The 16098-nt window shown below is 45.0% G+C and overlaps 1 protein-coding gene across 2 annotated transcripts in view; it reads left to right on the top strand.

Moving 5' to 3' along the window:
* The first annotated feature begins 7967 nt into the window (after positions 1–7967).
* The window catches only part of LOC146195702 (carbohydrate sulfotransferase 2-like), a 35971-nt gene continuing 27840 nt past the window's right edge, over positions 7968–16098 (top strand). The window contains exons 1-3 of one of the 2 annotated variants that reach the window (XM_084597878.1): positions 7968–8192; positions 10505–10622; positions 15879–15968. In XM_084597878.1, the coding sequence (XP_084454004.1) occupies positions 10616–10622; positions 15879–15968 (97 nt within the window). In that variant the 5' untranslated portion in view covers positions 7968–8192; positions 10505–10615. The remainder of the gene's footprint in view (positions 8193–10504; positions 10623–15878; positions 15969–16098) is intronic. The other variant, XM_084597879.1, reaches the window with a different exon arrangement.

Raw genomic sequence — 16098 nt, 5'->3', positions numbered from 1 at the left:
TTCCTAAGCATCTTCACTAAGTAAACGCAGTGTTTGGCAGCACTGGTGACTGTTGACTGCGGTACGTTTGGACGTTTAGTACGCGCGATAGGAAGGAAGCAAAACTTTATTTAGCTCGATGTTATTTTTCGGTGGTTTTTGGAGTGTCTTCAGAGATGCCTTCTTGTTCAATCCCCAGGAGACTTCTCCGTCAGCCTTGTCTCCCTCCAACCAATGGTCGGTTGCCCTCAGTCCAGGGCTACACTTGCCACTGTCCGCCTTTGAGCTCGCTGTACCAGGCCTTGCTTGTCTTCGCACTTGTCGCTGGACAGCAGAGTCTCTCATTGCTCCGCACTCGGGTTTAGTATTTTGGGGACCACGTCTATGTTTTGACAGGCCCATGGGATGTGATATAGTGAGGATTTTTCGTCGCACCATGGACATTTGTCGACGTATATTGTGGGGTTGCATGGAAGCTTCAAATGGAAGCTTCCTCTCTGCTGAGAAAGCAGTGTGTGTGTGGGGGGGGAGTTTGCATTCTTCTGCCACTATAGCTTTCTAGTATGGCCGAATATTGCTTAAATGCTGGACGAAGTTATGTGGTGTCATGGGATTCTCGGAAAGTAGTGAAAGCTGGTGCTATCCAGTCGGCCACTTGGTTCCTTGCCATCCCCATGCTGCCTTTTACCCACATAATTTTGTGTGTGGCCTTGTTGTTTTCTTCTTCATGGTTTTTAAAATTATAGCTTGCTTCGAGGAGTATACTGAGCGCATGACGACCTATCCTGCCATTCATGTAATTTGGGCAGGCTGTTTGAGAGCCCGTGAGTATCGCTAGTGACCACCCGGGTCTATAGCCCTCCGCCGCCGCTAGAGCAACAGCTACTTCCTCGGCTTCTGCTACCGTGTAGTGTAGCATATACGCGCTGGTCAATTCTTGTAGAGACGAATCGACCACCGTTGCCATTGTAATTTTGGTGTCTCCTCCTCTCGATGATGCGTCTTCATACACGATATTGTATAGAGGAGCGGATGTTTTCTCAATGAATTCGCACGGTAAAAAATATGGGTGATACTTAAGCTCCGCCTTTAAGAGTATGGCGCGACAGCGTAGGCTTGCAGCTCTCATATAATAAAGCCTCGCTTTAACCATGCCGTATAAAGGTGCCTACGAAGACTAGGGGTAACGTGAATACAAGGATCGAGAAAGGCTTATTCTGGCATCACGCTCCAATATGAAAGAAGCAAACCGAGCAAAGCAGCAATGGGGGCTAGTTGGTTTACCATTTCAAGACTTTTCGCGCTACGGTATACACATATACACAAGAAAGCAGGAACCTGTGTACGTGGTTCCTGCTTTCTTGTGTATCTGTGTATATCGTAGCACGACAATTCTTGAAAAAGCGAACAGAGTTGGCAGCTGCTGCGCCAACGTATTGGGAATGTGCACGGCTACCTCCTGACAGCGCCATGTTCGCGATTTTTCGTTCATAACGCGAATGCCCGACATTTGGTGAACGAGGCATTTAACGTTACCGCGTTAAAAATTACGTGTATGGGTGTGGAAGAAGAAAAAACAGACCTTATTGTTTTTGCATACTGCGCATTTCAAGCCTAAAAGAGGAACTTGATCGCGAAATCGTGGATGTACTTCAGCTTTATGCCCATTTAAAATGAAACAAAGCTGCTTTCTTGCGTCTTACTTGCATGCAGTGATACGAAACTAACGAATTTGTCTCACTGGTTCACGCATCCTTCATAGTAACATCATGTTAGCTTTACGTGGCGGGAAACAGTTCCACGTGGTTAATGCTTTTGTGTGAAGATTCTATAAAGAAACAAGTTTGACTGATAAAGCTTTACGTGCTCAGAATAAGGACTGTCATTAGTAAGTTTATTACTTTGTTTAAAAAATTCATGAAGGCCTTCTTTTATCGATTTTATGCCTGCGGTTGTCTGTAACGACTCTATAACCTGCCGCCTTCCGCGGCTTCATGGAGGCTGGAAACGAGCTTATTTAGCTTCCTAGTTATGCCCAGTTTTACCAGGAAAGAAGATGAAGCAAAAAGCTAGATTAAGACTTCGTTTTTCATTCATACCTAGTGCTGCCTCAAAATACAGGGAGTCTTGAGCACCCTGGCGTGAGGTTGACTGTACTGCATGCTGAAGTGTGTTCATCAAATCCGGTGTGCCGGGAGACAGTGGAGCCCCTGTGATGCTGAACATCGCAGGTCAGTGGTTCCTGCAAAGCACCCTTTCCGGAAAACCGTATACATGCAGGGACCCAACGTTGCCCATTGTATTCACTCGGGTGGCAAGTTTTGTAGACAACTCACCCCCTTCCCCCAAAGCAGGGTAGCAAACCGGTTGATTTTACGGGTTAACCTCCCTGCATTTCCTCCTCATCTTCCTCCTCCTCCTCATCAACGCCTACCTTGGCTCCAGAAGTCAAAGTCGGAAGGCACAGATCTGCATATTGAAGTAATGCCGTTTCTTAAGTCTAGTGATGTACTGCGGACGCATTTTAAATGCCTCTTACTCGCAGGGGATATACTGTGACGTGGCGGGCGTTCAATGGGCAATACACCACTGTAATATATGTGAACAATTCCAGACTACAAGGTGCCAAAAATATGACATATGTTTCAAAACACAATGTGCGAGACCTGAGCGTGAGCTTGTAAGCCATTTTTGCATCTATTTACGACTTCGTTCTGATCGCAATCCCATGGCTGTCGAAACAAAGAGAGTTAAGTTTACTGCCCGATCCTAGTGATCCGTGACGAGGAGGCAGCCGGAATGGCGAGGCGTTCATAAAAGTTTGTGATCAAATAAAGTCGAGTTCTACTAGCGAATTTTCTGTTCTCTTTATTTAAATCTAATCAGTCTGCTCTATGACTGTAGCCAAGTATAAAATACTGAAATACAACTTAAGCAACTGAATATTTGAAGTGCACCGTCTTTGTTAGCGCAACGCAGTGCGCACTTTTTTGTACCCGAAGTTTCTGGTCACGATGCCGGTCACGCTGCGCTGCTTACGTGGTTAGGCGGACTATATACGCTGAATTGGCAGATTCCTCTCAGCGTTGAATGCGGACCGGGCTGAACACCATGGACACCATGATGTTGTGTACTGAGGTGTACCTTATATATGGCACAAACATGCTCGCGACGGGAAGTTTAAACGAAAACATTCAGAGTGTTCCGGCAACAAAGGCATCAAATGTCGCAGAAAGCGCAGTTTTCACGCATTGAGCATGAATGGCCTGACGGATTTAGCCCTCATTTGACGGGCCTGTTGGCAGATAGCGCTTTTGCATGATGTCCACCGACTGTGTGTCACTGGTCCCGCGAAATTTCATCGGCACAACGTTTCGCTAATGCGTTTGACGCCCTTTCTGGTGCGCTGTCTTTCGGAGACTAGCCTTCGCAGTACACGGCATGCTGTGCTCGATCTCCAGCCTGTCGCTAAATGCTGCGACATTCGCGCGCAGCTCCTGATAGCGACTTGCAGCGACATGCTCCTGACCCTTGAGTTGATGAGCATCACTTTGAGCAGAGTGCAAGGCGGAATCATTTCTGTTGATGCTACCGGCCTGCTGTTAAGCGCAGCGACGAATCCCAGCCACCGATGCCGCTTGATGATTTTCCTTCAGTGATGTAATAGCCGGCGAGATACAACGCAGCAGCAAAGGATGCTGCCGGTTTAAAGTTTATACTTCTTGTTTTATTAAAAGTCACAAGAACTATACGATAAATGTTTATGCTAACCACCTAATTTTCTGCCGCCCGCTGCTATATTGTCCTTCCCTTACAATCTAATTTATTAACCTTAGCTACTATCCGTTGTCCTCCCTTCGTAATACATGCCATGGCCATGCCCATTTCTGCTTGATTTCCACTACAATGTCCTTAGCTCGAGTTATTTCTCTGACGCACTCTGCATGCTTCCTATCTCTTGACATTACACCTAAATTTTTCGTTTCATCGTTGTCTGCGTTGTCTTCATCATAAGAGAACCCTTTTCGTTAGCCTCTACCTTTGAGCACCTTAGTCAGTGCAGGTAAGATGCAACTGTTGTATAATTTCCTCTTGAGCGATACCGGTAAGCTGCTAGATATAATCAGCGAGTGCGTTCCAAATGCGCTCCATCCTAATCTTATTCTTAAAATTATTTCGGTTTCATAGCTTGGATCTGTGGCTACTACCTGCCCCAAGTATTTGCATGTACACATATTCGCCTTCCACTTCCAGTGCTTCGGTACTTATTGTAAACAGCTGTTCCTTCCCGAGGATGTTGAACATTACCTTAGTCTTCTGCATATTGATATTTAGCTCTGCTTTTCTGTTTTTCTTAAGTCATCAACCATTCTTTGCAGTTCATAGTTCATCCCCAGAGTTACTTAGCAAGACATTGCAAGCAACGAATCGCAGATTACTGAGGTATTCTCCCTGAGCCCTTAACCCAACTGCTTCCATTCTAGTTAGCTTAATACTTCCTCTAAGCAAGCTGGGATCAGTTATGGAGGGGGGGGGGGGGGGTCGGGTCTCCTTGCCTAACACATGTATTTGTAAGAATTTTATTACTTTATTTATGCAGATATATTGTTACCGAGGAACGCGTGACCGATGAAGTGGTGAGCTCACAGACGACGACGAGGACGACCGGGGAACTCGTGCACGACGAAGTGTGCTAGTAGGCGATGACCCAGACAGTGTGGATGCTGGACGGCCCCTGAAGTATACGTCGAGTTCCACCCAAGTTCCTATAAATGCTTCTTCGTAACAATATGCTTGTTGTGAAGCCACTATAGATATCTTCCAGAACTTTCACATACGTCTCATGTACATCTTGATTTCGCAATTCCTTCATGACGGCAGAGGATCAGATTGAGTCAAATGCTTTTCGTAATCAAGGAATGCTGTTTATAAGAGTTGGTTATATTTTTCTATCACCTGGTTGATAGCATGGGTACGATCGGTAGTAGAGTACCCTTTCCTAAAACCTGCTTGAAACTTGGGTTTTGAATCCAAGGCTGCCCTGACTCTATTACCGATTACTTTAGTAAATACCTTGTGCGTAGCAGAGAGTAAGCCGATTGTTCTGCAGTGTTTTAAGTGCTCTGCGCCCCCTTTCTTATGAATTAAGGTAATGTAGGCGTTCCTCCATGATTTCGGTACTGTTGATGTCAATATGCACTACGTATACAGGGTGGCCGGGTTTTCTATCATGTTATCGCTCCGGACCTCTTCGTCCTTCAACCAATATGTAGTTACAGAAACTCCTCGGCTGCTTTCCTTCTTTTCATAGTGGCAAAATATTTCTTAACCTCGTCCTTATTTACTGGCGGTAATTCTGAGTGCTCTTCAATACCGCCAATCTCATTTGTTTTGACTACTTTGGTTACTGTATAGGTCAGTATAGAGCTCATCTGATTTTTGCCTATGACTAATCTCTTCTTCTCCCATTTAAGGCTGCCACCACTCGTTTGAGCATGCTCGACTTTCTTCGAGTTACACTTCCTCATATCAGACCCTTTGTACCCATTGATTATCTTTTATAAGTCTGCCAGTTCCATCCTGTCTGTTGTGATGCAGGCTTTAATGCTTTCGGCATTAATTAAATATTTCGTCTGGTTAGATACTTTATCGCTAATCTCTCTAACTCTCCTACCGCCTACTCAGGCAGCACAAATCGTCGGACCAATACTGGAGTGGGTTGAAATAGTCCTATATAGGGCCTCACGTGCCAACATAGTGCCAATATTGGGCCCATGATTTGTACTGTTTAGGGAGCTTCCACACGTGCTAAGTAATGGTATCTTTAAAGATATTGTTACATTAGGCGGATCATGCACTGATATCTACATAAGGACGGAAGAAGAAGATTTAGTGAGTTTTGGTGAAGACGACGTTCGAGCAGTGTCGGTTGGTGCCCGATTGACGCTGCTGTGTTTCTGTGTGCTTTGTGCGGTGTCATCTTACCACGTGTCAATATCATTAATTTCTTGTACACTAAGGACATTTTTCTAGGTTAAAGCTGAATACATATTCTTTAGTGAGGTCCTAAATTTTCTATCCGTAAATCCCAAGACTATAATTCGCTGATGGACTTCTCAGCTACTGATATTTATCATTCCCTCTCAAAATCTAGGCTAATTCAGGACCTCACCATAGTGTCGTCATTGCATGGCAACTTTCTGATTATATCTGCATTATGTATATTGCCAAGAATAAAAGCCAGCATGAAGTCAATTTAATTTTTAGTCCGCTCATTACGGCTTTTCTGCGTAAACTTCCGGTTCTTCCGTTTCTTGAAGAAGGTATTCATGATTCTGAAGTTTGTGCATTCTGCAAACTTTACTAATAACTCCCCTCTACTATTGCTGCAACCATTGGCATAGTCACTCACTGCCTGGTTCATTTCCGGCTTCTTTCTTGCTTGGGCTTTGCATTTTTCTTATGAAATCAGTAATGCTGCGCTTTTAGGTTGCAAGTTGCAAATTCGACACCTTCGTAGAAGCTTTGAACTGCCTGATCATTATGACTAAATTACCCGTAGGCCTGCGCAGCCTTCAGTTTAGACAGCTTATTAAGCTTAACTACGTTCTACGCCCCTTTGTTATATAATGAAATATAATTATTCTATGTTACCAGCTATATGCTTATTGACAAGGAACCGCAGTCCTAGTTCTCGTCTCTCCATTAAAATTATTTCCATAACACATTACATGCTTGCCTTGCATTACAGTATAGGTCTCATTAGCCCTCCTAACTTCACTAAGGCCCATGATGTCGCATTTTATGCCCGCTAGGTATTGAATAGCACTGCTAAACTAGCCTGAATATAGCCAAGGGTCCTGGCGTTAAACGTTGACACGGTCAGTCTTGAATGGCGGCCTGTCCGGAGCAAGAGATTCATAGCACCTTTTGCTGCATTACAGGTCTGACCACCGTCGTGTTCACTTACTCCGCACCCGCTCGGAATGAAGGACGAGGGCTTATCGGAGTATAATAGAAGCTTACAGCCTACTACTACATCTGGATGGCCAAATTCTATTCTGAAGAGGGAGTGCTTTTCCGGAGGTGTTTACCGGAATCAGGTCGCACCCCAAGCCTTTTTATGAAATTCCATCGAAACGTGTTTTTTTTTTTATTCCCGTGGAGAAATGCGCGGCACTGGGATTCCAACCATGGTGCTCTTGCACGTGAAGCGGATGTTCTACCTCTGCGCCAACTTTAATAATAGTTTCGCAAACGCCGATGAGATGGTCGCATCTCCAGAAACTAAAAGTGCTGTTTCAGTACGGAGTTGATTCGAAACAACGTTGAACTGGTCGCTATTGCTTGTACGAACAGGCAGTGGAAAGGAAATATTGATCATCGAGATGAAATTTAAATGTGGAAGTTACGCATACGAAGACATGAAAATTTATATGCCGCAGGGGCTAGACGTTCTCGTTTCGAATTAACTAAACAATAAACTAAACGAACGCAACGACAATGTTAAAAAAGACATTCGAAAAAAAAAGATCCGTAGAAAGCAAGAACATTTCCTAGGAAGAATATGATCGAAAAGCCTGACGTAGCTTTCATCAAATGAAACTTTTTTGCCGCCAAGAATTGGAAACGATCAAAAAAAAAATGGAAAACAGGAAAATTAAAAGAGCAGAGAAAATAAACGACCTCAAACATCAGATTTCTCTCTCGATTCCAGAAAAAGAGGGGGCTATTGTTAACTTTAGTTTCTGACTTGCCCCAATATCCCACGTCGTGCGTCAGTGTAAGCTAATCCTGGCGACAATTCTGGAGAAGGCCAGCTGCGTACAGCGACTACCAAGAAGCTCCTCGTCTATCAGCATACAATATGTGCCTTGTCGTGCTTTCTGCAAAGGTCTTGACACATATTGATCTGCTCTTTGTCTCACGCGGCCATCTGTATATTCAACCTCACCATGATGTAAGTTACTTAGATTTCCACTGCTTAAATGCCTACAAAGCGTTGTACAGCAGCGACGTGCTAAACTCGGACTCTAGTGCAGACGCACGGCGCTCTCAAACTTCATACTGCGTAGTTTCACTCTACATTCTTTCTATATATTCCACAATAACAACGTCCTCTTCTCGCGTTTTGCTCTACGTCTCAAGAACATCGGGAGACAGAAACCATCTACTCGTTAAGCCAGCTATATAGTAACTATTGATGGCACAAGGTACGAACGTTTGTAAGTCTCAGCTTCCGTCTTCAGAACCGAGCTCACAGGAATGTGCATGTTAGACTGGCCGGCGCAGTACGGTCGAACACCCTGGTCCTGGTACTTTTGTTGTGTCGTACCGTTTAGGGTTTCTTGAATGACGTGTACTGTTTTCATCAAGGTTATCACGTGCTATATTTGCGTACCATTTGCGTGGAGTTGCTGCGTGGGCGTTGATTCAGATGACTTGACAGCTGGATTTAAAATTCTAGGGGGACTTTGGCTCACTAAACTGCGATGAGGCGAAAGCCTATATCACGCAGTGGTCCGAAGCTCTCCACTACGGCCCCTCTTTTTTTTCTAGTTTTTACCCACCTTCGCGATAGTATAAGCTACCAGCCAACATATAAAGCCCCGCTTTAACCGAGCCGAATGAACTTGTCTGCGTGGCCTAGGGATAACGTGAATGCAAGAGCCTTGGCAGGCTGATTTTGATATAACCTTCCCATATAAAAGGAGAGACCCGAGTAATATCAGGAAACTCTACTTCCAGGCATTACTTGGCCATGCCAGCTGCCAGCTACCGCCTCCCATCTAACGAAAGAGTTACGGACGGACATATTGGCGGACACAATCCGCGAGCATGAGCCATTAAATGCTATCGCCCTAAAATGTTATTAATAATTCGAACAATCCTTAAACACTTAACGTATCTTTGAACATGCAGAACCTATAGCAAAGAACGATCGAACTTTAGAAATAGACGGAACCAGCAGCATCTTTCGCTGATCCATCGATCACTAAAGCGCGGGGTGGATCGAAGAGAGTGTGTGAATTGCACTGCCGGCCTAACTGGCCGGCCGGCATTCCGAGGTTGACCGCACCTCCGCCGCTTTCCCAGTTGCGGCGGCCCACCCAAGCCGCTCCCGCCAGCGACGGTGGCGTGATCGCGGCGCGTTTTTAGCAAGCGTTTCCAGTTTTTGCTCTTATTAACAAAACTCAGGAAAAAAAAACGACACATATGAATAACAAAACCAGTTCTTTCCAACGACCAAATGTTATGCAATTTGAAAACCGTTTCAGTAAAACCTCAGTAATTTTTGAATTCAACATCAAGTCGCCAGCCGCCGAATCCTGTTTTGGACAGTCATATTGGGTTTGTGCTGCTCCGGCGTATAAGCTTCCACGTTTAAACACAGTGGTGCGAACCCACATTAAATTTAGATTCGTATGGATGGGTGGAAGCATAGCGAAAAGTGAAGATATAGTATTAAAAATGATTCTGTGATAACTTCGGTGATGTAAGCATCGTTCATCATTATTTTACTTATTTTGTGAAACAGTGTAAGCTATAGCTTTTGTCATGCGGCTGGTTGGGTGAATCTTTCTTCCAGTCAGTTTGCTATGGTGTTGGAATATGTGATTTGTGGCGGCGTGCTACGTATTCTATCCCTTTTTTCGAAAATGCCTGGGAAATCAGCTGCAAGATACGTGAGAAACCAGATCAGTGGCACTTCCGGTGCGAAGCATTTACAAGAATTTCAAGTTCAATATATTTCCCTCATTTTGAGCAACTGACGCCAGTTTTAAAAACACCAATACCATACAGCACTTGCACTAGCCATATCAGAGCTTTAGATGGCACATTGTGAATTACGAATTAATCAAGCATTTTTCGAACAGTAGGCTCTAACCATCAATGACGTCAAGGGTGTTTTAAGCGTTGTTTTAGCATGTATGCGCAAAAGCGAGAAAACAGTTAAAAAGAGGTACACCTACTATTAAGCCTACAGAGAGCATGTGGAGGTAATATAAAGACATGCGCCTGTGCCTGATAAAAAGTATTTTCCACTGAGTTTCATTATTGCTTTGACACCGTGTCGCTTGTCCTTTTTAAACATTGTTATTGTGGCGAGATTGATAATACATGGCCTGGATTTCGCCCTTCCAAAGTAACAGTACCATACGTCTCGGCTAGCTTTCCTCAGAGTTCGATGTTTATGAAGCGAAAGGTCGTTCGCATTGCAATTATCGCTATGTGCCAGTTGTGGTTCTTGTTAATCGAAGTTATTGATTACTCCCTTCGGGAATCAGGCAGCTACGATTCGATAAGTGAGAGAAATGAAAGTTTTTCAGGAAGCCAGCAAATTATACGCAGTAGATGAGAGCGAATTAAACGGGTTGCTATCCTGCCGCCGAAAGAATCTTAGCGTGGTGTACTTTGTGCAGAGGGCACCGGCAAACGCTGCCAAATGCGCCTTTTCTGCGCCGCATTCTCGGTGAGTGTGTAAGTGTAAAATTTGTCAACGCCGCGCTTCTGTTTTTCGTAGGTGTGGCGCAAACCTGTGACGAACCGCGAGCCCTTGGAAAAGAAGTCGATCGGGAAGGGGATAACGTAGTGCTCAACTTCACGGACACCCTGATGCTGAAGTTCCTGCACGATGAAAGGTGGGTCTCCGACAACTGCAACCTTACCGCCAATGCAACCATTGGTAAGATGGACGATGACGTGTTGGTGAATATGTTCGCTTTAAGGTCGTACGTTTCTAGCAGTGCCATGAACCTCAACGGCGTTTACTGCTTTTTAGAATGAAATGCAATGAAAATTAGCATGGAAAGAAAGATTGTTACATGAGCAAGGAACAGTACGCACCCGAGAAGTATCCCGTTTACTGTGCTGGCGTGCGTAACTGATTCGGCCGGCGATGCTAACCGCGCTCTACGGAGCAGCGACTCACGTTCCTTTGGTCGACGATGTTAACGTGACGGGAATCCTGGCATCGTTAGCGCGGATAGACATGGTGGACATTAGGCGATAATTCATCTTTAATGTTCCGAAGAACATAGAGACTGGGGAGGCGTCTCCACTCTTCGCTAACACTGGCTGGCCAAGTGACATTGAGCAGAAAGTCGACCAAACTCGAAACACAAGTGGTGGCGGCGAGCACGCCACCGTAAGACGCTGCTTGGCTACTTGAGTTAGCTGGAACACTACAGGTCAATATGGTGCACTAATGAACGGTTAAAATTTATACATTGCTAGCGTCTCTTCGCTTTACCTCAAGTGGGCTGACTGAAGTGCCCTCCAAGTGTAGTGATTAGCAAGACTATACATGTGCAAACTATTCGGCCTTGTGGGGATATTAGGTGCACTCTGCCATTGAACCAAGCCAGGCTTTACCCAGCCACCGTACAGAGCCCCTAATAATATGTTTAAAGGGTTACTGCTGGTTTTTAGAAAGTACGTGGTAAAATCCCCATTGGTTCTTGTGCCGGTAGACACACAAAAGAAGTTTCGTATGCTAGCCTAATTCTTGAAAACCTCGATAATACGGGGAGGGGAGGGGGGGGTGCAAGAATAGTGTTTCTCGTTGTTCTGTTAAAAGAGCCTTTATATTTCCATATTTCCATGTCATTTGCGCGTACCCCTTGAAGAAGGCTTGATTCTGTGGCATACCGTTCATAATTGCATCCTTCCCAAAGGGAATGGCTTTATGTTTGGGAAATTTGATTGCTAAGTATACCTTTTGACCTATAGCTCAAAGTGGCCAGCTTCCACCAATAAAATACTGCAAGAGAGATAAAAATTAGTTTTTGTTCTTGCCGTCGACGGCATACTTGCTTGCCTCCCAGTTATTCTCTTATTCTGTTGTTCGTTCTCGCCGACGGCACACCGAAAGCAGAAGCTAAATGAATTTCATGCGTAAATGAGCTTTCAGCCGAGTCTTTTCATAACGCACGGTTTCTTCTGAACAGGAACCGTCTATAGCGATTAGGGAACATAGTAATGACGTACAGTTGCTTACCTTATTCCAAGACCTGAGTGTTACCGAACAGCGATGAGTTTCTCAGTGAAATTGTTACAAGTATTTTTTCTGCCCAGTTTGTGTTAATGTATAGTAGAAAGAATGCAAGCGTGCTAGTGCTCTCATTTTCTTTTCGATGCATTGTATACAGATGATTACTATGGGTGCTAAACTGGCTCTTAGTCAGGGCTTTATTTTCGTTGTTGAAACAAGTTTTTGTTTTTCGCTTTCAAAACTTCGAACGCAAACCTGACTAATCATATTGCATTTCTGATGAATAAACAGCAATTTCAACGGTCGCCGACTCCCTACTTGCAAACGTTAGGAAACGTATACAGACACGTACGTGTGCATAATGAAACAGAGCGGCTTAAGCAGTTAAGATGTCAAAATATTAACGTTTTTTATTGGTGGATGTTTAACGCAAAATCGATTAGTTTCTTCAGAGTGTATTCTAAATAGGTAATCGACACCAGTTCCTTTTGGGCTAATTGAGCCCATGCACATTCAGCATAATGAGATACGTGGGCCACTTTTCAGCAAGTACTCTGAATGCTTTCAACAGGGACCCAATGATGACTCACCTCCTTAGCAACGCACTTTTATTGTCGTGTTCGCAGGCTGTTTGTATTTGAACACAAATTTAACAAGCATTTTGTATAATTTCTACTCTTAGAAGGTGCCTGAGTCAATGTATCTATGGTCGGTACTTTTTCCGAAGCATTGCGTTTGAGTAGCTGATGTGGATTTATAAAAACACAGAGTGCATGTGACACAGAAAACTATAAGTAAATCCATATGATTTTTATGTTTATTCTTGGCACGGCTACAGTATTCTTGCGACAAAGTTTTTATACGAATTTACCATGGTAAACAAGGCAATATGTTTTGTCAAAAAGTTTCCGTATGCTCTGGCTGCATAGCTGATATCGGCTTCGTTCATTCATTTTGCATATCATCCATGCGAAAAACATATTTAATAGTGGAAATTATTATATCAGACTCTTTGGAGCTTTACCTTGAGGGAAACTCGGTGGTCTTTCACCATAAAGAAGGATGTCGACAAGTCCATCAGCGCTGCTTCGATAAGCATGTACTCTGCCGAGCGGGGTTTTCAGGAGAGATACGTACAAGATAAAAAAGACTATCACGCCTTTCGCGCCTTCTCCGATAGTCATTTGTGCTATTGCTTGACGAACCTCATTGTTTTTGTTGCTTGTTTCTTACATTGCTCTGAAGCTAGCTAAGGAGGCGATGAAATTATTCAAATCTGCTAAAATTCTGTCTGTCAAAGATTGGTGACGCCGTCATAGTGTGTCATGCGTGACCGCTCATATAAATATTGCTAGCAGGCAAAATAAATCATTCGATAGCGTTCGTTGCGTCGTGACGTCTTCTGTTCTGCGTTAGTGCTTTTTGCGCGGTCTGATCTTTACAAGTGTTCCGGTTTTCCAGTAACTGTTTATAGCATTAGGATGAGCCTTTCAGCTTGCTTGTGCTCCATACTCTCTCTTGTGATGATCCACGTTTCACTGTAAATGAGCTAGTCAATGATAGACGTGTTTTCATCTGATGGCCTTAACGTCGTCTAAACATATTGTTAAGTTAGTTACAGGGGAGAGTCCACCTTAGCCTGGTGTATCCACTGAAAGAGGGCGAGCTTCTTCTTTCTTTGCCTTTCTTTCCTCAGTGCTGCCTGACATTTCTCCTTCGCAGATGAAGCCCCCTGATCTGCCAGTCAGAGTCCCGAGGGTGGCAGCGCTTCGTTCTTGCGACATGCACAACTTGTGCTATTCGAGAAGGGCAGCCTTGGAAATATCGGCTAGACACCACTAAATCCAAGTCATTTATGCATATGAGCACAATAAATGAGCCAGTGTAGTGTGACAACAGCTTCCGGGTCAAACCACGCTTGCGGAGAGGCGTCCAGAGCCATACTAAGTCTCCAGAAAGGTAGCAGACGTCCTGATACGGATGATCGTAGCGCTGCTTAGAGCGGTCATGCGAGGCCACTGTGCGTAACCAGGCGAGCCGACAAGCCTTTTCAGTGCAGCAGAGGGTGATGGAAACAAAAGCCTCGGTGTCGAGAAAGAACGGCAAGATGGTGTTGAGAGAACTTTGAGGCTGACGGACATAGAGAAGGAAAAATGGGCTATAGTAGTTGTTCCATGCTTTGAGGTGTTATAAGCATATATAATGAAGGGAGGCAGGTCATCCCAGTTCTTGAGATGAAAGTCGACATACACGGCAAGCATATTCGTCAGTGGCCGATTTGTACGTCCAACTAGGACATTTGTCTGGTGCTGGTATGGTATAGAGAGACGCAACTGGCAAGTACAAAAGCGCAGAAGCTGTTCCACAACAACGGCCATAAACTGGCGGCCACGGTCATTAATATTGACGCATGGAGGTCCATGACGGAGGAAGATAGCGTGAAGAAGAAAGAGGTGTCAGCGACGGTGGCGGAAGGGATGGCGGCAGTTTCACAGTAATGCGCGAGATGACGATGACTCAGCGAGTGCCTTTGGACGAGCTGGGAAGCAGGTCTGCGAGGGCAACACCCACTTGCTCATATGGTGTGGTCGGTGGTATCACTGGATGTAAGCAGCCCGGCGGAGAAGTCGTGGGAAGCTTGAACCACTGGCATTGCACACGGGAGGTCACGTAACGCTGAGTTGTTCGACGCATTTTGGGTTGCAAATTCGTTGCTTAAAGCAGGTAAAGGTCCTGGCAAACCCCAAGTGCTCAACTGCAACGTCAGCGTGCATTGTGTGTAGAACAGATGATTAGAGACTAGCCGGAACGATGAGCAGAAAACGCTCACCGCCGGAGGAATAACGGTTTCGGTGGAGCAAACCATCGGGAATGCAGAACGATTTCGCAGATGCCATTGCCAAGTCAATATTTTTGTTGTTCTCGGTGGAAAGTGGCAAGATCCGAAAATTGTACAAAAACGGCAGCAACGTAGTTGTCGAAGTTGTCATCGCAAAGAGTAGTCGCGAGAGGCAGTCGCGAGGTGCAGTCAGTACTAACGTGTTGGCTGCCACTTTTGTACGACATTGTAAACTTGAACTCCTGAACGTGCAATGCCCTGAAGGGCAAACCAACCGTAGGGGTCGCGCGGATTCATCAGCCAGTAAAGCGAGTGATGATCGGTGATGACTGGCAAGGACCGTCGATGAAAGTGTGAGCGAAACCGCTGCGCAGCGAAAAAGACGAAGGCCTTCTTGCTCCGTCACGGTATAATTGCTTTAAGACTTTCTAAGGGTTCGGCTTGCGTAAGCGACAGCGTGTTTGATTCCCGCCATGCCATTTTATGAGCCACGCACCAAAGCCGATGCCGCTGGCATCAGTGTAGAGGTGAGTGGGGGTTGTCGGGCTGAGATGACGCAGTATGGGTCTTGGGGTAAAAATAATCTTGAGCTCGCGAAACGCAAAATCACATTCTGGAGTCCATTGGTAAGGAATATCTTTCTGCAAAAGGCTTGTGAGCGGGTAGGCTACGTCAGCAAACTTAGAGATGAAGCGCCGAAAGTAAGAGCACAGTCTCAAGAAGCTCCTGATTACTTTCACAGTCTTGGGCTCTTTGAAGCAGTTGACAGCTTCAATCTGGCGTACCCCGAAGTGACACTTCATAGTGTTCAGCACGAGACCGGCTTTCTCCACGCAGTTAAGGACAACAGCTAAACGGCTATTATGCTTGGCGAATGTCCTCCCGAAAACCACTACGTGATCTAGGTAACACACAAATTTGCCACTTCAGTCCACGCAGAAGAGTGTCTATAAATCTTTCAAAGGTAGCCAGAGCGTTGGATAGATCGAAATGCATCACATTAAATACGTAGAACCCATCTAAAGTCATAAACCCAGTCTTCTATTTGTCTTTAGGATGCATCAGGATCTACAAGTATCCGGACCTTAATTCAACAGAGTAAAAATAGGAAGCTGAATGGAGGCTGTCATTGGCGTCATCAACGCGTGAGAGAAGGTGAGCATCCTTGTTCGTGACAGTGTTAAGCCGGCGATAGTCCATACAAAATAGCCATGTGCCATCTTTCCTTTTCACGAGAATCACAGCGGCGGCCCATGGGCTCGATGATTCCTGAATAACTCCTTGT

The sequence above is a fragment of the Amblyomma maculatum genome, chromosome 3 (assembly GCF_055883805.1).
Source record: "Amblyomma maculatum isolate TAMU_Amacu chromosome 3, ASM5588380v1, whole genome shotgun sequence".
NCBI lineage: Eukaryota > Metazoa > Arthropoda > Arachnida > Ixodida > Ixodidae > Amblyomma > Amblyomma maculatum.
This window is presented reverse-complemented; position numbering and strand designations above follow the sequence as displayed.